Here is a 24752-nt window from a genome sequence, read left to right on the forward strand (position 1 = left end):
CGCTGCCACTGTGTTCCTGACACTGATTTTGCCACCTCTGAGGCAAGGGGTCGCAAAGGCAGTGCCAGTGATCGCATGGGGCAAGCAGGGGTTGCAGTTGTGACCCCTGGCGATCTCAAAATGACATCCATGCCTAGGACCTTCCTTTTGACAAAACGTATCTCACCACTTAAGGTTACGACATTGCAACCCAAGGTGCCTACTTGATATCCCTGACTCTTGTGATTTCACCACCTAGTAAGATTCTGTCCTTGACTGTTCCAACACCGATGCTGTTGGTTAAATTAATGGTGTCCAATGGACTGCATGCTTTATAACCTGTCTCCCAGCTATTACTGTCATCTCTTTTCTTACTAGCAGACTCCAAGTCCAGCTTAACTTAACCACGCTTATACTTATTTTCTTAGCAATTGTCACCGGATGAGCCACTAGAAGCTTTATTCAGGCTATAATGTACATTTGTTCTAACAATACATGTGCCTCCTTTTTGTACTTATTTTGTGTTCTTGTATACATTGCTTTCAACTCTGTATGTTATCCGTATTGTTTTGTTCTTTCTTTTCATACTAATGTAATTTATTATCGATGCAATGCCACTTATTACAATGTTGTCTGTACTCACATGGTATAATTGTATCTGTGTCCTGACCAAGTGGACCATACTTGACTGCTGTTGATATGTAATTTTGCAAGCCTACACAAATTTGGTATTCTGCTGATATGCACCATTGGTCCGTCAATTTCTATTGGACTTTGGGACATATACTCTCAATGGTCTTTAATTGTAACCTTTTACCATTTTGGCATTGCTGTTGTTCCCCCCAATATCCACCATTCCCAAGACACTTTATGTTGCTGTTCATACAGTCCTTCTGGACTGCATGCTGATTAATCACTGATGGTGCAGGTTCTCCGCTATGTGCCACACACAGGTGTTTATTGCAAATATGATATATGTATCCAATCATTGGATTCCCTTTTCCCATCACCCTTACAGTGATCCCGTTTCTCCCCTAGGCACACCTCATCACTTTCTATCCTCACTAATTTCAACAGCCTTGAGAAAGCCCCAGGTCTGCACTCTGGAAAGGTGCGAAACACGTGTTGGCTGATGTGGTTTCTTTGAAACCTGTCTCGACCTTAAAGACAGCAACCTTGTTTCGACAAAATAACAGTGTTTTTAGAACACACGATGTTGCATCAGATATTTGATTTCCCATTCAGAGATGATCAGAGATATTACTAAATCTGATTGGAGCTCTAACTTCCTTAATGACAATAAAAGTGTGCATTGTGGGGTACTATGAACTATATTATATGTTTGTATTAATGTACATTCTATGGTAATGTGACCTGTAGTACGTGATTTTAGAGTAATGTAACATACAATTTGTGACAGTACAACTGGCATTTTAGGGTACCATGGCCTCCATTATATGTTTCTATGAATGTGCATTCTAGTGTTACGTGACTTACATTTTATCACAACATTCTAGGGTAATGTGACCTACAGTATATAGTTTTATTAGTGTGCATATTAGAATCCTGTGATCTACATTTGTGACACTAACCCTGTGCATTATAGGGTACAGCAAGCTCAATTATATGCTTGAGCTTGCATTTTAGAGTACTGAGAGACTTAGATACTATTAGAGTATGGCTGTGCATTCTATGACACTGAGACCTATAGTCTATGAGAGTATGACTGTGCATATCAGAGTACTGAGACCTACGGTCTATGAACATTTGACTGTACATTATAGACTACTGAGACCTACATTCTATGAAAGTATGACTGTGCCTTTTAGAGCTCTGAGACCTACATTCCATGGGAGTATGACTGTGCATTCTAGAGTACTGAGACCTACATTCTATGAGTATATAACTATGGATTCTAGAGTACTGAGACCTACGTTCTATCAGAGTATGACCAGTGCCTTCAAGCGTACTGAGACCTACAGTCTATGAGCGTTTGACTGTCCATTCTAGACGTCTGAGATCTTCCTTTTATGAGGGTCCGACTGTGACTTTTAGAGTTCTGAGACCTATATTCTATGAGAATATGACTGTGCATTCTATAGTACTTAGACTTACATTCTATGAGAGTATGACTGTTCCTTCTAGAGTGCTGAGACCTACATTCTATAAGAGTATGACTGTGCCTCCTAGAGTACTGAGACCTTCATTCTATGAGCATATAACTGTGCATACTAGAGTACTGAGACCTACATTCCAAAACAATTAATTTTAGAGTACGGTGCCCTACGTCGGATATACATAACCATGCATTCAGAGGCGCTGCTGTCTATATTATACACTCTAAGCTCAGTGTTACATTACTGTGGACCCCTGAGTCCTCATTGCTCTGTCACTTCTGCATAGACCTGTCTTTCTCTTTCATCCTTTGCCTTTTATTGGTCATGGCAGTGGCTGACCCTGTCAGAAGAGTGTGGAGATCAGCAAATTAAATCAATGAGCAATAAACAAACATGGTAGGTCAATATTGTAGGCCTACATTAAGGACACTAGAAATTATCATTATAAGACACTGTCAATGTGGCTGTCACATTTCCCCGGGCGAACGCTGATCGCCTGCTCCAGTACCACACTAAGCATGGCATGCCCATTTATCTCAGGTATGTATTCTCATTATTAATTGATACAGTGTTTTACGCCTTTGAGCTTTTCAGGTCATTTCATTACTTTTACATTTGATACATGAATTTTTTTATCGCTTTCCATGAGGTCACCTCCAGCCACAGAATCAAACGACCACGAGAGGTTTCACACTCTAACATAATAATGATAAAATTGCTTCACTTCTTGTCCCAGTGAACTCTTTTTCATAGGGCTGTTGTTGCTGACACACTTTCCAGATGTAATTGCATTTACTTTTTCTGGTTTTACCTCTCAATTGCCCAATGGGTTTGTTTTGTATACAGTTTACATTTCACATAGCGCGTTTCCTTCCTTCTGTTGCCTAGTTCTATTTATGTTGCTTTTCAATAAACATATTTTATACATTTGTATTAATACGTTGGAATATCATGAGCTTCAGTGAAGACAATGGAGAAACTTTGGATTATAATGGCTGGCATAAGCCTGGCGCTCCACCATTCCAATTTTTGTCTCTATGTTTTTCCCTTTTTAATTTAGAACATTATATCCTCAGTGGGTGGAATGTTCTAATAGACTTATAGCCCTTCTGCCTTGGGCTATGCTGGTTGTAAAAGGCCCTCACCATGGTTTCAGGGCCTTTAACAATTGGTCTAGCCCTCAGCAGTGGGCTATAAGGCTATAATAACTCACTGTCACACTTCATCTATAAATTCTTCTATTTGATTAATACCATCAGGAGTTACTGTTTCCAGACTCACACAAACAACCAGTCAAATTAGTATTCATGATAGGTTTGACATTTGTTATGACCTTGGTGTAGGCATTCCATGCTGTTTGGACTTATACATATTTGCCACCATGTCTCGAGTATCTACCTCATAGGGCCATCACTGCGATGTCGACAAGCACCCATGGAGCAAAGGCTGAGTACTGCTGCAGTGACTGCCAGGACTAATTGTCTATAGTGCTGTATGAAGGTGAGATTAATGTCCTACATTGAGCTAGCAGTTTTAGCATGTCAAAGCCACAAATCACTTCTGCAGTGTCAAAGAAATTAGGCTTGAGTTTGATGTGCTAAGAGATGTAAACAACATTTGTGCAAGCCTGTGCATGGAAGCATTAGCAACTAGAAGGTGGATGTATTGGATTTGCAAATGCTTTTTTTACCCAACATCTGCCACCTTTACAGTGTAGCTGAAACATTCTCTTGTTGACACACCGCAAGCAAAGTAAAAAACTTCTGCTCACCTGAGGGATCCATTACTGGTGCAGTCACTGGGTTGTGAGTTTTAAAAGAGTCAGCCAGATTCTTGGCTTCATGCTCAATGTCTTTTAGATGAATCACCTTCTGAAAATCTAAGGGAGCATGGGTGACAGATAAGACTTTTTGGAATGCAGCAGCCTCTGTTACTTTAAACCACGCTTTATTAATCACCACCCATTTTGCTTAATCACATTTTCCAAAGCAAAGGACGGTTTTGACGTAGAAAGTGCACCCCTTTAAAATGCAAATAAATGTCCCAACTATACCTATACAGTGATGACCAACACTGTAATATATAATGCATATAACTATCTATATAGATGGATTTAGATGTCTGTATATATATATATATATATATATATATATATATATATATATATATATATATATATATATATATATATATATATATATTAATGTTAACATATATAATTATTAAAGTTATTTTCATATTTTAAAAGTTAATAAACTTAATTGAAAAATAAACAAACCTTTATTAATAAATTTAATTATTATATTTAAATGAATTAATCATTTATTACATATAATAATTGAGTTATTGTGCTGTAACATTATCTTTTATTAGTTCTCGGTTAAAATAAAAATAATAATGTAAATTTAAATTTGACATTAAAATGTTTTTTACTATAGTACTAATAAAAATATATTTTGTTAACATTTCCATAGGACATCTCTGCCACCGAGATCTCCAACTCTATGTGCAGCGGTACTAGTATTAACTATATACTCGCAAAGCCTGTTATAGAAGGACCAATCCCCTAATTTGTGGAGGTGGAGACATGCAAGTCTATACCTAGGTTTAAATCCACACTCAGAAATGGCAAGTAGCAAAAATTGTAGTTACATTTAATTGTAATAATAGATGACCATATGAGTAAATTTACAAGTGCATATTTACTTTTGTGACCCCACAATCTTTGAGTTGGAGAGTTGTGGAGTAACAGCTGTGAAATAGCTCGGTAAAGGCATAGTTGAAGAAGCAGAGGGCTTTGAAATTCACTCTCTCTTTGTAAAATGAGTCAAAGAGGGAATTTCAGAGTCAGTGTTATATGACATTGATACTTAAAAATAAAAGGAAGGTTGGTTACAAATTTAGAGACGTGGGGGGCTATTTATGAGGCTGTGTATCACTATTGCACCACACAACGTGGTGTAAGAGTGACACAAACATTAAGACAGATTTTTTAAGTCATGCAAAGCCATCTTGAGTGTCTACAAAATTATGGAGTAACGCAACACAGCACAAATCACTGCTTTACGCTACTCTACCTCGGGTAGGTGTTCCATGTGCAATGCGTGGGTGCTCCCACGTAACTCCAATGGATGTTGAAGCATCCTCACATTTACAAGAACATGTAAACCTGCAAATAGGCAAAAAAATACGCCTTCCCAAGTGAGGCATAATGTGGAGAAATGTCTTTATTTCTCCTCATTACTTGCGCTTTCTGTGTGTGCTGCATTCTGCAGCACACATAGAAGGAGAAATGTGCCTTTCTTTTTTTGTGCAGGAAGGCGTACCTTCCTTGTTTTTGGAAATCAGAACATTTCCATGGACAACTGATTGTGTCTCCAGTTATACCTTCAAGATGCCCTCTTACCACAAATTCTCCTACATATTTACTAGAGGGGTGGCGCAGGGCAGCACAGCAAGTGACCATGCTCCGCTGAGCTGCACAGCAGGGAAAGGGTTGGATTGCATCATATTTATCCAAGTTGGTGCATTCCCGTCAATCCCCCATGCCCTGATGCCGTTTCGGTAGCCTAGCCCAGCGCCATTGCAGGCACCCTTGCATCCAGATGACTGTGTTGTCGGCAGGATTGTTTTTGTGCATCAAGGAGGACCTTCCTGCACAGAAACAATCCATAGAGGCATTTTCCTCTTCCTAAGTGTGTTGTAGAATACAACACAGAAAGAGGAAATAATGAGTAGAAATGAAGATATTTCCCCTCCTTAAGCCTTACCTGGGGAGGCTAAGATTTTGATGCATTCCCAGTTTTACAAGTCCTTGTAAATCTGGGAATAGGTCAGAAACCATGGGAGTTGTGTGGGAACACCCACCGCAATGCCCACGGCCCGCTTCCTTGCACAGTGTAAGGCACCACATGGATTTGTTCTGAGTTACATTACTACATATTTATGAAGCCATTCAAAGCCATGCAAAGTGGCTTTGCCTGGCTTCATTAATACGACTTGAAGCTTAGCATTGTGCATGCACCATGCTTCATGTTGCAAAAATGATGCCAAGCACTTGTAAATATGCCCCTCAGTTCCTAAAAACCTTGCAACACCAATAAAACTTCACACTGCAGTGGAGTAACAAATGACCTGAAGGAGTGATTTTTAGGAGACCGAGAGCTTCCAATGTAGGAAGGATTCGAACCAAGTGCATTGAGCGGAGAAAATGTGTTAAACAAGATAATGATTGACCGTGTCCAGGGATGCTCGGAGTTCAGAGAGAACTGGTGAGCATGACTTACATTCACAAAGGATAGACAAAGCATGATTCAAGCTGTCTGGCAGGATCCCAGAAAATTCTGGGGCATATTTACAACAAACTGATGTAACTGGGAATGGCATCCCGTATGGTGTGTGATGCTGCATCATAAAGAAAGTGCAAGGATGCATTGTCTTTACAACAACACATTGCATCCCTGTCCTTTCCTTTACGCTGGCATAGGATTGATTGTTTTTGTGAAGGAAGGGATACCTTTCTGCGCAAAAACAATCAATGGAAGCATTTTCCTCCTTCTATATGTGCTACAGAATGCAGCACACATCGAAAGAGGAAAAAATTTAAAGAAATATGAGACCTCTCATTACGCCTCCCCCCGAGAGGTATAAGATGTTGACTCATTCCCAAGTTTACAAACCCTTGTAAATCTAGGAATGCGTCAAAATCCATGGGTGTTGCATGGGAACACCCACCGCAAAGCCCATGGAATGCCTCTTTGACACAGAGTAGGGCAACGCATCGACTTGCACTACTTCACCATACTCCATATCTACAAGGCCTTAAAAAGCCAAAGTGTCTTTGCATGGCCTCATAAATATGGGTCTGCACTCTGCGCCACCACTGTAACAAAAAAAAGTGATGCAAAGGCGGTGCAGGCTCTTCGTAAATATGCCCCTCTATGTTCAAAGAAGCTTATGAAGTTGGTTGTAAACACGCGGTCAATTATTTCCCAAGAAATGAGTTGCGCTTTGCTTTTGATATATGTTTGGTTGACTTAAAAAAAAAAAAGAAAGCTTTAAAAATGACAATGTGTGTTTACTTACACATCACTATCGTCACAACGAGTGAGGCGGACATCAGGAAACTCAGGATGAGTGAAACAATAACAAGTCTTTTTGTGGCCTTTAAACCATGGTTTGGACGTACCAGCTGAAAATTCACATAACCGTTTCCTGGAAAGAGAATATTTTTCAAGTAAATATGTATTATTCTAACACAATGTTCAGTGCTCTCACTGCACTGTAGCTTGGTAATTTGACATGCAGAGAAACTAGATCAGAGGGAGAATACAGAGGTGATTGCGCTACAATTAGTATCACTTCGGAAAGGTGTCAGATCAAATGAGACAGTCCATCAAATTGTTGTTGGTTAAGGCCTCATATCCAAGGAGCTTGCACCACTAATTCGTCAAAAACTTTGGCGCATCAGTGAAGCCGTAAGTAGTCCATATTTACAAAGTGACGCATCTTAGCCAATGTGTCTGTTCTAAACACTTTACGTCAGTTTATACCTGAGTCTGAACGGGCTGTGTTACTCATATGCAAGGTAGGCTTTCCCTTCTAATCCGCAAGCTAAGTGCAAAACCTGCAATTTGTCAAAATAACTATTCCTCAAAAACCCTGGTGTAAGAATAAGGCATTGGCTGTGTTATATGTTTCTGACGAACAGAAATTGCTTAAAACATTGTTCTAAGTCATTAAGGTCACTTTCCGGCTCCTAACCCACGCACACAAAGCACTCTACGAAATCGGACCCGAATGCCTCAACACACGACTATCCTTCTACACCCCCTCCCGCCAGCTACGATCCTCCAACCAAGCCCTTGCCACTGTACCTCGCATCAACAAAACCACCATGGGAGGTAGATCCTTCTCCTACCTAGCAGCTAAAACTTGGAACTCACTTCCCACCCACCTTCGCCTTACTCAGAACCACCTAGCATTCAGAAAGCAACTCAAAACGTGGATATTCGACAAGTAACTCCCCACCCTTCTACAAGCGCCTTGAGACCCTCTGGGTATGTAGCGCGCTATATAAATCATTTGACTTGACTTGACTTGACAAGTCATTAAGGGCCAGATGTAGGAACACTAATACCAGTCGGTAACTGGCCGAAATTACCAAATTTCGGCCGTTACCGACCGGCATTAGGCATTTGGGATGTAGTTGGCTCCATTTCAGATTCGGTAATTTACCGAATCGGTATTTAAGAATTCGGTAAATTACCAAATTCTTAAATACCGATACAGTAAATTACCGAATCTGAAATGTAGGAAGCACTTAAGTGAGTGCTTTTCACCTGTAAGGATTCGTTATTTACCACCAACTACAAGTTGGTGGTAAATAACGAAAACCGTTAAAAAAGCAATTTTGTGCTTTTTTTACGGTGTCATGTGGCAGACACAAATGCCCTTAGGGCATGCATGTGTGCCACATGTGCACCCATGCACTATTCAGGGGTGAAACAGGGTGTCAATGTGACACCCTGCCACCCTTGTAGGTCTTCCCCCCTTACCAATTCGGTATTCCTATGGGCCTCCAGTCCCATAGGAATGAATGGGGAATACCGATTCGGTAAATACCGAATCGGTATTTACCGAATTTTACAGATTCGGTCAAAATTACTGAATTAATACCTACATACCATTTACCCATTCTAAAATACCGAATCGGTAAAATTCGATATTTTAGAATCGATAAATGGTTTTTACCTACATCTGGCCCTTAATAACATTTGCTCAACTAGTAGTGTGCTTACACATGTATCAATCATGTTGTAGGACGCCTTGAGCAACCTGGGACAGAGGTCAATATACACATAAGGTTGTTAAGAAAGGATCTGTCACTTTACATCAAATTCATTGTATGTCGCCACTCACATTAAGGTGTCACTCAACATGTCACACACGCTTAAGGTATCTTAGACATAAGTTGGCAATGCCCACAGTAATATGACACATAGCCATACTTCATACTTGCATGGTGCACATCCATGCCCAATGGTATGGTGACCCAGGGGACTGTACCACCATTACACTCTTCACACTAGTTCTGACGCATCGGGCTACGTGCGTTAGTTTGAAATGACGCATGGCCTCTGTTTATGAGCATAGCTGAAGTTGAGCTTGTCATAAGCCCAAATTCAGCATTTTGTCACTTTTGCTGCCACTGCATCACTTTCCGTTGCGCCATTCCGCCCCACCAATGCGTCAATTTTTTTGACGCATGCTTACTCCCAATGCCATATTGTAAATACGGTGCATTCATAGCATTAAAAATGACTTAATGCAGTGCAAGTATTTCTGACACATCGCTGCATTATGGCTGCGATGTGTCAGATCTTGTAAATGAGGCCTTAAGTGTATTAGCGGCAGACATTGATGAGAATACAATTCAAAACATCTTTGCATCACAGGAGTCCCTGTGAATATATACAAAGGGGGCGCAATGGGGCAGCAAACCGTGCAAAACCCCTCATATTTGATAGAAAGCATGATAAGAAATAAACTAGCTTGACCTGTTTTTGCATCAACTTCTAATGGCAAATGGGATCAGGCAATAATAAGGGACAAGCTCAATACTGAATGGTATTCTCAGGCATAATATGTAATTCTATAAGCGCCAAATTGTATAGCGATCTAAAAATTGTTTTGTATAATTTAGGAAAACTCAGCAAAAAGATGTATTCATATATTCCTTATTTGGAAGATGACACACTCAGTTTTCGTGGTATGCTTCACCATAGGGACTTCCCCACAAACTGACCTATGGTCCATCTGTACAAAAGGATTTCACATTTCTTAATAGTAGAAATTGCTATTTTGGGCTGTTTAGAAATGCAGAACTGACTTACTTCACGTTCAAAGGCATATGCAGTGTCGCACAATTTGCCCCCAGATGCATCAAGCATCCATTTTGCGATTCCTTATTAGCGAAAAATAAGGAATCGCTAATAAGGAATAACAAAATGGTATGCAAGAAGAAATCACTTTAAAAATAGAGATTTCTTAAAATTCCTTAATTGCGATTCGCAAATTGCGAGTCACAATTAATTAATACCTCCCCATTCATTCCTATGGGCCTAGAGGCCCATAGGAATGAATGGGAAGAATTTCAATTTGCGAATCGCAATTAGCGAATCGCAAAACGAGAATGCGATTTCAAGGGTGCAGGGTGCACCCCTGAAATTGATCTGTGCACATATGTTGCGCACACATGCGCAACATGAAACTTTGAAAAATGCAATATAGTGCATTTTTCAAAGTTTTTGTAAATTACCATGAAGTTGTACTTCATGGTAATTAGCGAGCCCTATTAGCGAAATCGCTATTTTTTAAACTTTAATGCATTGCTTTTAAGGAATCTCAATTTGAGATTCCTTAAATGCAAGTAATCGCAATTTAGCGAATTCTCAATTTGCGATTTTTGCATTTGGGATGATGCATCCCAAATGCAAAAATACCGGTCACAAAGGGGAAGATTCTGAGAATCTGCCCCTTTGCGAGCGGTTTTTAGCTTCATGCATCTGGGCCTTGATTTCTACCCAGTAGAAATCGCATTTTGTGATTCGCAAATTCAGAAATAGCAAATATGATTTCCTGTTTCCAATTTCCTAACCACATGTGCATAGCATTTCCTAATTACAACTATTTGTAAAATGGGCAATTAGTAAATGCTATTGTCATCGACTTTGATCTGGGGGTAACCAGGTGCAAACTTAGAAAGGAACCCACAATTCACCAGAATCATTCCTAATGGCGGCTTTGGACATCCCGGCAAGGAGGTTAAGAGTGAGTACTTCGCAGGTAAGTGTAAAAAAATATATATGTTACAGTATTAGAGGGGTGAGAGATCCTGGGTATTGCCCTGGTCTGCTCTAATAAGGATATGATACTAGTCACTTAACATTGGGAATGGAGAACCCCTCACCCATTATAGTTCATGAACATGTAAAAAGAGCAAAGGCAAGTAATGAAAATTGTAGTTAATTGGAAAGTTCTATTCAATGAGTTTTGGTAATCCATTTTGTAGCCAATGTCCAATGGTCAAAGGTGATTCTGAAGAAATCAGAATAACTGAAACCTGGCTCTATATGCTCTACAACCTCACATGTGTTTTAGCCCCTTATGGCATGCAAGCCTGGGTCTTTTTCAAGGCTGTAAAGTGTAAAGAAACTAAAAAAACAGCACAAGTCCTACAAGTTTGACATTCTTTGAACAACTTACACCCAAAGCACTTTAGCAACTTATTTTTTAATTGTCAAGGACACCTATCATCTAGAATTCTTTACCGATTAAATTGAACTTAACTTGGCAAAAGACCGTGGTCCTCATTTATGAGGCTGTGCGTCACTTTTACGCCACTGGTGCGTCACTTTTTGTGACGCACCAGTGGTGTGACTGACTGTGATAGAAAAAATAAAATTATCATAACGTTATGTTTTTATCAATTTATTTTCCTTTAGACCAATGGGGACACGCTCCTCCATCTTAGAGGAGGAGCGACCACTACAGTTTATCTCATTTTAAAGTGCACATCTTGCGATCGGTCTACATAAAATTAAAACACCTGGGGACATATGTATGAAGCAAATTCGCATTAGCAAATGCAGAAATTCGCAGAATTACGGCGTTTGCTAATGCGAATCTGCAAAATGTTATGTATAAAGGAAAATCTGGTGCAAAATAAGGAATCGCAAAATTTGCGATTCATTATTTTGCAATTGCAAATAAGGAATTCTCAATTTGCGATTTTCAAATTGCGAATCGCAAAATTGAGAATACCTTCCCATTCATTCCTATGGGCCTCATAGCCCATAGAAATGAATGGGAAAGTACTCCTTAATTGCGATTCGCAATGTCCCAATTGCAATTAAGGAATACTAAGAATTCGCAAAAAAAATGCGAATTTGTACATACATACCAATTTGCGACTCTCAAATAGTGATTTCTTAAAAATCGCTATTTCAGAATCGCAAATGTGTACCTTGATACATATGGCCCTAAATCTGTAGCACTGTTGAGTAGCTCATCCATTGGCAGTTAACAAACCAAAGCGTTTTGGCAAAAAGACACAAGGGATTAATCATGTGAGAAGTACTTTGTAGCAAGCACAAACGTCCTCTAGCTTTATATTTCAGGTATGAAAAGGCTGAAACCTGTGACTGTTACATTGCATGTTTTCTAAGACTCTTGAGAACTACATTGAAGACTATCAGAGTCCTCTGCTGATCATTGGACATTGTCTGTTCCAGGTCTCCCTCCCCACAGTAATCTCCCTAACACCCTTTCCCCATCTAGCCACTCTGATTCTCTGGTTGTTACACAGAGTCAGTGTTGCTGGAAGGTGGGTTTTAAGGGCACTCTTCCTCAGGAACCATTGTCTTGCTTCTCACACCTAGTCACACACCCAGACAGGCAATCGTACACCCACTGTGACATCTAGACGGATGCTCCCGTATTCACTCTGACACCCATATAGACACTAAACTTGATCCCCCCCTTATCAAAGACCTAAAATTGACTGTAGAGGGGATACCTTCGTTTTTTCTGTGGAACCCATACAGACACTGTATCACCCACTCACACACCACAGCCAGACAGACACTTGTACACCCAGTCTGACAACCAAACACTCACACCCAGTCACACACCCAGAGAGACACTCTAATATCCACTGGGACACACAGGCAGACATTCTGAGATCCACTCACAGATATAGAAAGACACTCACACACCTAGTGACACACCCAGTCAGACACACTCACACTGACTCTGATGCCTATTTGGACACTTTCACACCCAGTGACACACCCGGACAGACACTTTCACACCTAGTCTGATGTCAAGACACTCTCATACCCAGTGAAACATACAGGCAGACACTCTCATACCCACTGTGGCACCCAGACATACACTGCCACACCCACTCACAAATACAGACCGACGCTCTCACATCCACTCACACACAGAGGGACAATCTTACACCCACCCACACACCCAGACAGGCATTCTCTCACACCCACTCACAGATCAACTTAGCCACTTATGCACCCTCTCAGTTCAGTTTATTTCATGTTTATTCGGACCATTGGTCCACAAACAATACATATCATTGATTAAAAATTCGTCTTAAAAGAACATTTCATTAGCACACATAAATACATCCTAAAAACAGATTCAATCTAAAATCCCCACTATTACCCAAATTGCTTGAGGATTGGCTAAAATTCATTAAAAAGGTATAAAATAGCCTTCACTTTTTGCATCAATTTCCCCATAGCCACGGCAATATCTAAATAGGCCATTTCGGTCATCAGTATCGCAGCCTGGGTCCTAGTTTTTTAATCTTATATTTCATAAATATTGGTTTTAAAAACATAATACGCAAGTCCAGGAACTTCAGGCAATCAAATAAAATATGCGGCAGATAACATTGAGTACCCACAGAACAAGTACAGCCTCCCATCTTATTTATCATAACACACTTTACCAGATTGTTCATATAACAAGGGTTTACCCCAATTCTTACCCTCAGCACTTCATTTCGTAATTGACAGTCCGGTATCTTATCAATATAAGGGAAGCATTGATTATTTTTCCATGTAGCAGCCATGAAACATATCGAGATTTTATTTACAAGGTAATTTTGATCCTGTGTATTGGATATTTCCATCCCCATCAAGCTGAGTGTCTTCTTGTCTTCTTGTCGATATTAGTCATCTGGACAGTGGGGCATAAATTAACTCCCATCTTATTACATAGCTTTGTTATTATCCCCCTGGTCTCCCTTGCCCATTTTAATTCGCTGTTCTGTATTTCATTTTTACACAGTTGAGATATTTTAGTGTTTACGCCTATATCTAAGCGTTGCCAGAAGCGCAATAGGGCCATACCTGCTTGAACACCCCATGAAGTCAAGCCGAGTTCCAGCCTTATGGCCTGAATCATTGCTGGGGAGACTAAATAGCTTTTTTAGGTTTTTACCTTCCTCGACATCCCAGTTTTCTTTGCCACTTAAAAATAACAGTTCAGCACCATACAAAAATTGCGGGGGTACAATAGCTGAATATGCTTTTAGCACTGGTCTGTCGGTCATTGCACCATAGACTTTGTTAAACAATTTCAGGCCGCTGATCGATGCAGAGGTTCTTACTTTTGACGCCTCTAGGTGGGTATTCCATTTCAAACTTTTATCGAACCATAGCCCTAAGTATCTATACTCAGTCACTGATTCCACTTTCTCAGCCCCTGTCCTCCAAGAGAACCAAGTTTTCTTACGGCCGAAGCTCAGGGTTTTGGTCTTATCCATATTGATCACAAGTTTTTTCCTGGAACAATAGACATTAAATAAATTCAATTTCCTTTGCAGGCCCACCTCAGTCTGATCCATGATCACCAGATCATCCCCATAAAGTAAGCATGCGATCTGCTTGCCATTTAATTTCGGGCTTGCCCCAATGGCATTACCCAAGGTTAATGGCAGGTCTGCTAAAAACAAGGAAAACAACAGGGGGGCAATACACATCCCTGCCGTAGCCCGTTTCCAATTTCTATTTTCCCCGATAGACTGCCATCTGTACCTAAGATTATCTGGGCCCAGTTTTTAGTGTGGAGCAGTTGTATTAGCCGCAGTAGGTCATTTGGAATTCCATAGCTAATTAAGGCCTCCCACAACAGCTCTCTATCCACCAGGTCGAAGGCTGCACGGAAGTCTACAAAACAGCAGAATAGTCTTCCCCGCGTTTCCATCGACTTCCGTGCTACAGCCCAAAGAGCAAAGCAATGATCAATTGTGGAATGGCCAGCTTTAAACCCTCCCTGTTCCGAGGGTATAATCTGATTTTCTTCTGCCCAGTCTTTTAAGGCATTCAATATACTTTTTGCGAAGACGTTTTCCCCTATATCTAAAAGGTTTATCAACCTATAATTTTTGGGGATTTTGTGATAACCTTTTTTATATATTGGCCTTACAATTGCACCCTTCCAGCTTTCAGGTACAATTCCTGTTTCCAAAATAACTAGGAACATTTTAGCAAATAACTCCGCCCACCATTCCGGTCTTGTTTTAATTATCACTGCCGGGAGGTTATCTGGACCTGCCGCACGGGTAAGCTTCATACTAGCTATAATTTCAGTTATGTATCTTGGGGTAAAATATTCCTTAATTTCATCCCTTACCTGTGGCCACCCACTCCCACTCACAAATCCACTCAGACACTCACTCACCCAGTGAACAACCCACAGTAGCACTTACACAGCCACTCACAGACCTATACAACCACTCACACATCTAATCACAGGTCCATGCATCCACTAACACACCCACTCACAGACCCACACAGGTACTCACACAGCCACGGGTGTCAGTAAATGTTTTAATGGTTAAGTACATTAGTTATTAGGAAGTGTTTGGCTTTTATTGCAGTAGTTTTTACAAAGCAAAATGTAAATTAATAGTAGAAATAGTGAATTGCGACATGGAAGGCAGATCCGCAAATCCATTGTGAAGTTACACTGGTAGGGCGGGTGCTGGGCATCGCAGTGGATTTGTAAATACCAAAAAAAACAAAAACAAATCGGGCTTCTTCCCCGGAAAGAAGTAACTAAATTGAGCTTCTTCCCTGGAAATATGGAATGAGTTAAAAAATACTGACAATTTACAAGTTGTCTAACAAAAATAAAATATGAAAGGAGACTGTGATTTAAGAGTATAAGTAAGAGCACATGGTGAGGGTGTAGCCATTTTAGCTTCTTTTGTACTGAGAGTGGACAAAGAGTGACATTGTGGTGATTTCAGATTTCTAGTGAAAAGAGATGTTAACAGACATTGAAACTAAAGCTGTACAACAGGAAACAGATTTTACAGGTATGATAATTAGAATGTAGTATAAAGAAGTATATTTAGAAAAAATGATATTGTACATAAGCTGATAGAAAATGTGTAGCTTCTAGACACTGTAGTACAAGGCAAACTAGAAGGGTGTTAGATGACATCTGTAGGGGCCAGAACTTTTCTTCACCTGCACCCTGCCATCACTGTTGTTCCTCCGGCCTCCCTCCCGCCGCCGCAGCATCCCATCACCGCGGCCGCCGTGTGGAGGGGGACTACAACCCCCAGGCTTCTTTGCGCCACCACCACCACCATTTCCGCGCCCGGAGGCGCTTCAAAAGGGAACTCAGCCCCGGCGGAGTGGGCGCTGCTAAACATCTGTAGGGGCCAGAACTCTTCCTCACCAGTACCCTGCCATCACTGTTATTCCTCCGGTCTCCCTCCCGCCGCCGCAGCATCCCATCACCGCGGCCGCCGTGTGGAGGGGGACTACAACCCCCAGGCTTCTTTGCGCCACCGCCATCACCATTTCCGCGCCCGGAGGCGCTTCAAAAGGGAACTCAGCCCCCGCATCACGGGAACCGCGTGCGGGTGGCGTCGGGAGAAGCCAGGGACAAGGGCTGGACCGTCTGTGGCCGTCCGGGGCTGACCGAGGTTTGGCTGGGCCATGTTATTAACATTCTAAAAACGGATAAATGACAATGAAGTAAGTTATTGCCTCTATTCGTGGTTGACGCTTCTAGAAGATACTTTATTTATATTGTGTCGGACGGTGGCTATTGTATCTTAAGTGAGTCCTAAGTAGGTGTCCAAAAACTAGGGGCACTTTGTTATCATTTTTAGTTTTCTTCCTTATCTCTTATATTTTGTACACATTTTCAGATAGTTGTGTTACGTTAGTTTGGTAAGAATGAATAAATCAAAGGAAGGTAAAGGAAAAGGGATATTAGGGACCCTGGACGCTTTTTTAGTTAAAGCAACTTCAGTGATTGTAAATGAAATTAAGCCGACTGAAGGTAGGCTGTCATTAGACATGCAATCGCTGCCGAGCCATCCCGTTAGTTCTAGCCTTAGCCTTAGTCCTAACCTTACTAGCCCAAATTTAGGGGAGGATGTGGTGGTAGGAGAACTAGAATCCAACCAGCGTCCCTTATCGGTACCACAGTCACCTGATTTTCAAGAGATCTTGGATTCCCCGTTAGTAAAAAATAAAGCAACTGTCACAACGAGGGCTCAAAAAGTCAAACAGACAAGTGGGAGCAGCCCTGCTGTTTCAGGTAAAAAACAAAAGTGCCAGTTACCTAAGAAACCCCGAAAACAACTTATATCTAAAACACAGTCTAGGAAAGAGAATGTGGAGGCCAGATCAGAAGCACCCATTGAGAATCATGATTCCCTATTGGCAAACACACCACCGATACAGACTACATCTAACAGATATCAGAATATGGAGGAGGATTATTGGTCTAAAATAGCAGCATTAATGAACGCCCATCTAGAACCTATTCTAGATAAGTTAGTCGACATAGAAAAACGGATATCACTCATGGAGAGACAAAAAATAAATATTCGTACTCCACACGCTGAATCGAGGCATGAACAAAGTAAATCAATCGGCGGAAGTGGGGAAACTATTATATTAGAACCCCCAGGGCAAAATAGTAAACAGATTGGGACTTTAATAACTAGCAAAAAATGCTCGGGCAGGATTTAGTCAAAAATCAGACAGGTCGGTTAAAAACCCCTGCCAAGGAATGTCCCCGACGCCATCTGCATGTAGATAGTCTAGATTCCAATCTACATCTGCCACCTCAAACTACACCTCATATTGTTGTCCTAGCAAATACATGCTCATTAACACCAGGGGAAGAGGAAGACTGGCCGTCCCTGAGAAACAAGTCATTGCACCTTATTAAAGCTAAGACAGTAATAGGTTGTAATTTCCGTTTTCCTGAACTTATCATGGCTCGGAGGGTTGGATGGGTCGGACCAAGTGAGAAAACTTTGAAGGGGGATTGTATAGTCCTAACATTTAGGACCCCAGGGCTAGTGAGAGCCATAAGTGACAGAATGTCCGGCCAAATTATGGAGACATCAAAAGTAATGATTCTACCATTTGGATTTTTCTATCACCCCCCCACATGGCAGCCCAACCTAATAAGAACAGGGAGCCTAAATATAGTAAACCATCAACCAGACTGCCCACCATGGTATCATGCGAACCGCTTTGGCCCCCTGAGTACACTGTCTGAGGTCGACTGACTACAAATGGGTATTCCGAGTAGAAATGATGCTAAAGATATGATTGTTCCTCCATCACATTATGAGTCCTTATATTCCACTCATTCTCGGGGGGAAGATGGAGACCTCCAGTTGCCCCATAATATAGCTAGTATGTGGGCTTCGATCATGGCTCCGGAGGAAACCCATGATATGATAAATGTTGATCAAGGGGGGGATGGGCATAGCACTATTAATCAAAGTAAATGTCTAAAAGTAACAAGCACTCAACATGATAGATGTCCTTTTCGTTTAATCTCATGGAATGTGGCGGGCATTTCACGAAGATTGCGAGATGAGGCATGGCTAAAATATATAAAAACCTTTGATATCATCTTCCTCCAAGAAACCTGGAGTAGATCTGATCAGGATCTAGATGGATATTGCACATATGCTGTCCACACAGAACCTTTATCAGCAGGGAGAGCAAAAGGCAGCCTAATGACCTCTATTTCAGTAAAACACAATTCACTGAAAATACATAAAATAGTGGCATCCCCATGGTATCAACTGGTCTTAATTGCAAATCTGTTTCCTGTCCCTCTGCTCCTTATAAATTGGTATTGTAATATTTTTGACACTAACACTACATCTGTCATTGATGGCCTACAGGTGGAGATAGCTAAAGTGACTGAAACGCTCTCACCATTGTGTATCTTGTGGCTAGGAGACTTTAATTGCTCCTTATGCCACCAGAGTGGGACCAAGGTTTGTGTCTTAATTGACACAAATGAGCAACCACTTGCGCATTTCAAGCACACAAAACAGGGCGATGCTCTGAACAATATTATTGTGATACACGATCTTTGCGTTCTTGATATGCCGACTGATGTTTTCTTGGGGTTGATACCTACCTTTCAAGGGACTAGGGGCTATATGAGCATAATAGACTTCGCTCTGATTTCTAGTAGGTATATTTATCTCATTGACGACTTCAGAATAGTTGCAAACCCCGCTAGTGATCACAACCCCCTTGTCCTAACACTTAGTACTGCTGTTGACAGAAAGCTGTCTTTGGAACAACCTATGAAATATAGCCAAAATCAAGGTCTTAGGCTAAAGTGGAATAGGGTTGACCCCAAAAAATTGGCGGAAACTATTTTTAAAACTAACCAGTTGCAAGTGGATATTTGCCTAACGTATGCCGGTGAGCCTGAACAGATAGTTCGGAATTTTGAATCCCTCTGTGGGAATGTCGCTACCTACCTCCTGAAACCTCCTGGGAAGGGCGACACCCGGGAGTTCAAATGGTTTGATGCGGGATGTTCAGCTGCACAAACATTTCTGATGAAGGCCCTACATCAAGTTCCCCGGGATAAGGAAATGGTAAAAAAGGCAAGGAGAATTTACAAGGAAAACATCAATAAACATAAATTGGAGCTGAAAAAGCAAGCCTGGGATGATCTGGAGAAAGCCTCCGTTTTGAGGGATAATAGATTCTTTTGGGAGGTAGTAAATCGCCCGTTTCTCAGTAACGAAAAAAGAGATATGATTGCCCATATAGCCGAGGAGAATTGGGCGACCCACTATTCTAGGATTTTTAACCCAAAGGGTGCCTCCTTGATAAATGGGGAGGAAGAGGATATTGTTTTTAATAGTGAAACCGCACATCAACTCAGCCTCTCACTCACCCTGGGCAAAGTGGAGGAGGCGTTGAGAAAAGGTATTCCCCTTCAGGCACCAGGTCCTGATGCTGTACCATTGGATCTATTTAAAAGTAATCCTGACGTGTGGGCACCAATGTTGTTAAATGTCTTCAAAGCAATTATTGTTGGGCGTATCCCATTATCCTGGAAGGAGGCAGTAGTTGTGCCAATTTTTAAAAAGGGGAAAAAAAGTGACCCATGCTGTCACAGGCCAATTTCTTTAATAGATGCCTCATGCAAGTTGATGGGGAGAGTGATACTGGCCCGTTTGGAGACATGGGCAGAATCCTCTGGCCTTTTTGTGGACTCCCAGTATGGGTTTAGAAGGGGCAGGGGGACAGTGGTGCAATGTCTCAACCTGGCCATGATTATGGGTAAGTACCTGAAGGCCAGGAGTACTTCGATGCACCTGGCCTTCATGGACTTATCCAGTGCTTTTGACACTGTGTGCAGGGGGAAACTGTGGTTGTTAATGGAGGACATGGTTTTGAGGAAGCCTTGGTTACCCTGTTGCGCAGATTACATGCTGCTACTTCTGTGGCCATTAGATATGGCCCAGGGGGTGAGAAGACAAGACCCATCCCATCAACTGAAGATGTTCGTCAGGGCTGTATCCTGGCCCCCTTCTTATTTCAAGTCTATACAAACGGTTTTGAATTTTTTTTTATTAGAAAAGTGTTCAGACTTTCCTAAAATAAATGGTAAACAAATACCGTTATTATCCTACGCGGATGATACCGTGTTGATGACCCTAACAGCAAACAGCATGCAAACATGTTTGGATGCTTTTAACGAATTTATGCTGGGCTTAGATCTTAGGGTCAATTTTACAAAATCGTTTACAATGATCTGTGGCCCAAGTGGGACAAAAACTCGTAGATTTGTCATAGATAAATTGACTATTGAAAAAGTCCCAAATTTTAACTATCTGGGTAACCTTTTTAATAAAAATTTGAGTTGGGACCCCTTAATAATGTCACGAGTACAAAAGACCACGAGATCAATAGAGGCACTTTTCCGCTTCGCAAGCAAACTTGGCCAAAAACCAATTGCAGAATTAAAAACTTTGTACAAAGCCAAATGTTTGCCTGTTGCGACTTACGGAGCGGGGGTATGGGGATATCAAAATTGTGCCCAACTACAAGTTATGGAAAACAAGTTTTTAAAACGTCTTTTATCACTGTCGAATAGTTCTCCAAATAACTTTTGTCACACTGAGTTGGGTTTAGATTTTGTGAGCGATATCATTCATGTGGCCCCATTACTCCTGTGTGTAAAAATGTGGTCTTTAGAGGATCTGCAGCTTTCAAAAGAAATCTTGAAAGACTGCGTAAACTTGGAGCATGCTATGAAGATCCCATGGTTGCGTCATGTGAAGGAAAGCCTTTGTGAAATTGGTCTTGGAAACTTTTATGATAATCCAGTTTCTATTACATAGGAAACAAAATCTAGGATTAAGATTGCATACTGTAATACTTTGGGTTTGTCAAAAAACAATGAAAATGTGTTATACCAGACAGTTAAACCAAAGCATCAATTTTACTTATCATTCACCACGCACACGCAATGGTTGTTTTTATTTGACCAGATTTCGACTAAATGCACTGCACTTTTTAGTAGCTTTTCCGAAGCAAGGGGGCTGGTGTGAGAGGCTAACCCCCTGCACATGTGATAATGAGGCACAACAATGCACTTTGCACTTTGTGCTTTTTTGCACACTCTATAAAACTCCAAGAGACCAATTTATTAAACCCATTCTAAGAGAAATTAGTACTTGTAACTTTAGAGAAGGTTTTGAGCACCTAAGGTCATTACAAACCCGGCCATTTGTAGTGCCATGCTTAGTTTTATCAGATTGGCCCTTACAATCAGGAATCGTTACTAATAGCATCTCAATTTGGCTTTTGATATTTTGTGTTTTAAACTGAAAGTAGAAGAAATTGATGACATTGACATTTATATGAATAGACTAAGTTTGTGTGCACATTCTTTAGGCAGTCACCTTACTAAAAACTAAGTAGGCTGGTGTGAGAGGCCAACCTCCTGATATATGTGACGCCTTAGATTGATAATGTATAGTAAAATTGTATATTGGCCTTTACAGCTTATAAAAATATGCAAATAACTTATTATTGTTGTAAAATTAGGTAGGATGGTAGTAGTGGCCAATTAATTCATAAATATGATATGAATTTTTATACAGAAGATAATGTTCATTGTAATGTGTTTGTGATTCTATGTATGTTGTGTGCCCGAATCCCTGGACAACAAAAACCGGTTGTGAAATTGTATGTTAAAAATGTATACTTTTATGATTCTTTGTGAATCGAATAAAGTTACTAATGATGATGATGATTAACTAAATTTATAGGGAGCAGGAAAGGAGAATGAAGAATTGGTATTGCCTTCCGCATTATGCAATGGTACATGCATTTTTGGATAGTTTTTATCTGCGTTCACATGGAACATGTCTCAAGGGAATATTTCTTCACAGTATGTCTTGTTAACAGCTTGATGTAGAGATTACACTGGATATATTTGGCACTAACCTATTCTGCAGATGAAGGAATACTAAAACGTTTCCAAACATTACTCCTTTTTTGCAGGTAGCATTTCTTCCTACTCATCCAGTACAGGGTGATGTCTTTGTCGATCTGAAGATATACCTTCATTTATCTGAAGTACTTGTGTACAAAAGTGTTTTTGTAAAAAGTTTAATAAGTTCGGTTATGTTTATTAGTTTATTATTTGGTTTCAATTGTATATTAATGATTTAATGTGTGCTTTGACATTGAACTTTTCCCATGAGAATATTTTTTATGAGTCTTTCTTGATAATTGCTTCCCACAGATGTTAAACTACACAACTAAACCTTGAAGTACTGATGGTGTCTTTAATTCAATGCATTTTATATTAGAGTTTGCTTCCCTGAAAAATTCATGTAAATCATTCCATGCATACTCTGCACAACTCATGTTTACAAACGAAGTTGGTGCACCTACATTTTGCAACATACACTTTAGCTCACCATGATGATTGGTAAATGTACTGATTGCTCCCAAGTTGGATTGCCATCAAATGTATCAAATTGTGCTCCAGCTTCTCATCTTTCCCATGAATTTTGTGAAGAAAGTACTTTACAGACATATTTTGTAGATTAACTCCTGTCTTTAGAATATGGTTTATAGTATATGAGAGTCCATAAAAAACATTTTCAAGGAATATTTAGTTGAAATGTAAGGTCCTCTAAGTATAATCTTGTTGACCTATACTCAGCTGCAGGTATTTGCATAAGGCAGTCACCTACAGTCCAGCTACTTTAACTGGAAATATTTGAGGAAAACATTGAGCATCTAAACGTTTCACCCACACACTTAGAGAAGCTTCTATAGGTTGTTTCATCTGATTGTTTAATAGCATCTCCTATAAACTCTTTTAAATGCAGTGGATGGATACTGTAGTGCTCATATATTTCTTTGGATCTACTTCTGTCCCCTTTCTCGAACTGTCCACTTTGAGGCAACATTTCTTCCTCCATGCAAGCCCTATGTGCAACAACGAGAACATATTTATTGTAGATATTATTCTCATTAAGATAGAAAGTAGCTGTCTTCACCTTATTCACATCTACTAGTTTCTGTCAGATTTTTTTTGTTTTTTGTGGGCACACCATTCACGAAAATAACAAGCAATTTTTTCAAATCTCTCACTACACTGACAGTTTCAATATTCCATTTAAAATTTAAACTTAAATACACAACTCTACTTTTAAGGCCTTTCCAAAGGTCAGTGGGTAGTAGTTCCCAGTCTTTGGTTTCATAGAAACTGTTGCTTGAAAAGGGTGTATACTAGGGCTGGGTGGTAAAGTCCGTTCTGCCCGCTGAGTTCGCACAGTTTTAGCATCCCGTGCTCTGCCTTGAGTGCAGAATTCGGCAAAAACTCCACCGACAGATGCATGGCGGAGTTTACCAGTGCCCACCAATGCTTTGCATCCCCTACCTGTGTGTTCCGTGCCATCCTGAATCGGGCAGGAAGCTTTCAGACCTTAAGATCAACTTCAGGATAGACTCAGATCTCCCCTGCTGTGTTTACGACAATTACCAACTCCAATATAAGAATAACTAGTCTTTAATAAAGGATAACAGTATGGACACTCATAAGAAAACTAGTTTGAACTGTGATTGACAGGCTAATGGGTGCATCTAGGATGGTATAGATGGTTGTGCTGCTTCATAAAGACCTGGGATTGGTTGGAAAATATACCAAATCCCAGAAGACACTGGCCAACTGATTGCCCTGCTACAGCAACCAGTCAGCGCTGCTGCTCAAACCCACCCAATCCTTTTAAAGTGGAAGCCACCTGTACTGGAAAGAAACAAGAACAGCAGTTAGAGACCTAATTGCACAGCCTACAGAGGCATGCAAACACCCAAGAGTGGTCCCGGGCATGGTCAGGTCAGTGTTAGGAGCATGTGATTCACTAACTGCCAGAATGTTGGGGACAAAGGCCGGTAGCAGCGTGTGATGGGGACATCAAAGGCTGGTAGCAACATGTAAGAAATTACAAAGATGCTCCGACAGCGTATGAAGTAGTGTGCTTTGGCGTGTGTATTAACTTCTTCATGTAATAAAGTAATGCTTTCACATTTAGGAATTGTGAGAACAGGTCAATTTCGTGACATTTCCCTTGAATTCTCTTAACACTTAAGCCTTGAACATATAGCTATGCAATCCCCTAACCTGCCTGCCCCTGCAGCGATTACTTGCACCAGCGGGGGTAGGGTTACCACTTGTGGCTCGCTTCCCAACAGCGCAGGTGGCCAGCACTACCAAAACTCCCCATCCCAGCCCAGTCAG

General features: G+C 40.7%; 1 protein-coding gene across 3 annotated transcripts in view; it reads right to left on the reverse strand.

Moving 5' to 3' along the window:
* Positions 1-24752, reverse strand: part of LOC144817767 (CD209 antigen-like protein C) — a 124784-nt gene that overhangs the window by 74090 nt on the left and 25942 nt on the right. For all 3 annotated transcript variants that reach the window (XM_078674567.1, XM_078674566.1, XM_078674568.1), the window contains exons 2-3: positions 7182-7310; positions 3868-3975 (exon numbers count right to left, since the gene is read on the reverse strand). In XM_078674567.1, coding sequence (XP_078530693.1) covers positions 3868-3975; positions 7182-7310 — 237 coding nt within the window. The remainder of the gene's footprint in view (positions 1-3867; positions 3976-7181; positions 7311-24752) is intronic.

The sequence above is a fragment of the Lissotriton helveticus genome, chromosome 2_1 (assembly GCF_964261635.1).
Source record: "Lissotriton helveticus chromosome 2_1, aLisHel1.1, whole genome shotgun sequence".
Classification (NCBI taxonomy): Eukaryota; Metazoa; Chordata; class Amphibia; order Caudata; family Salamandridae; genus Lissotriton; species Lissotriton helveticus.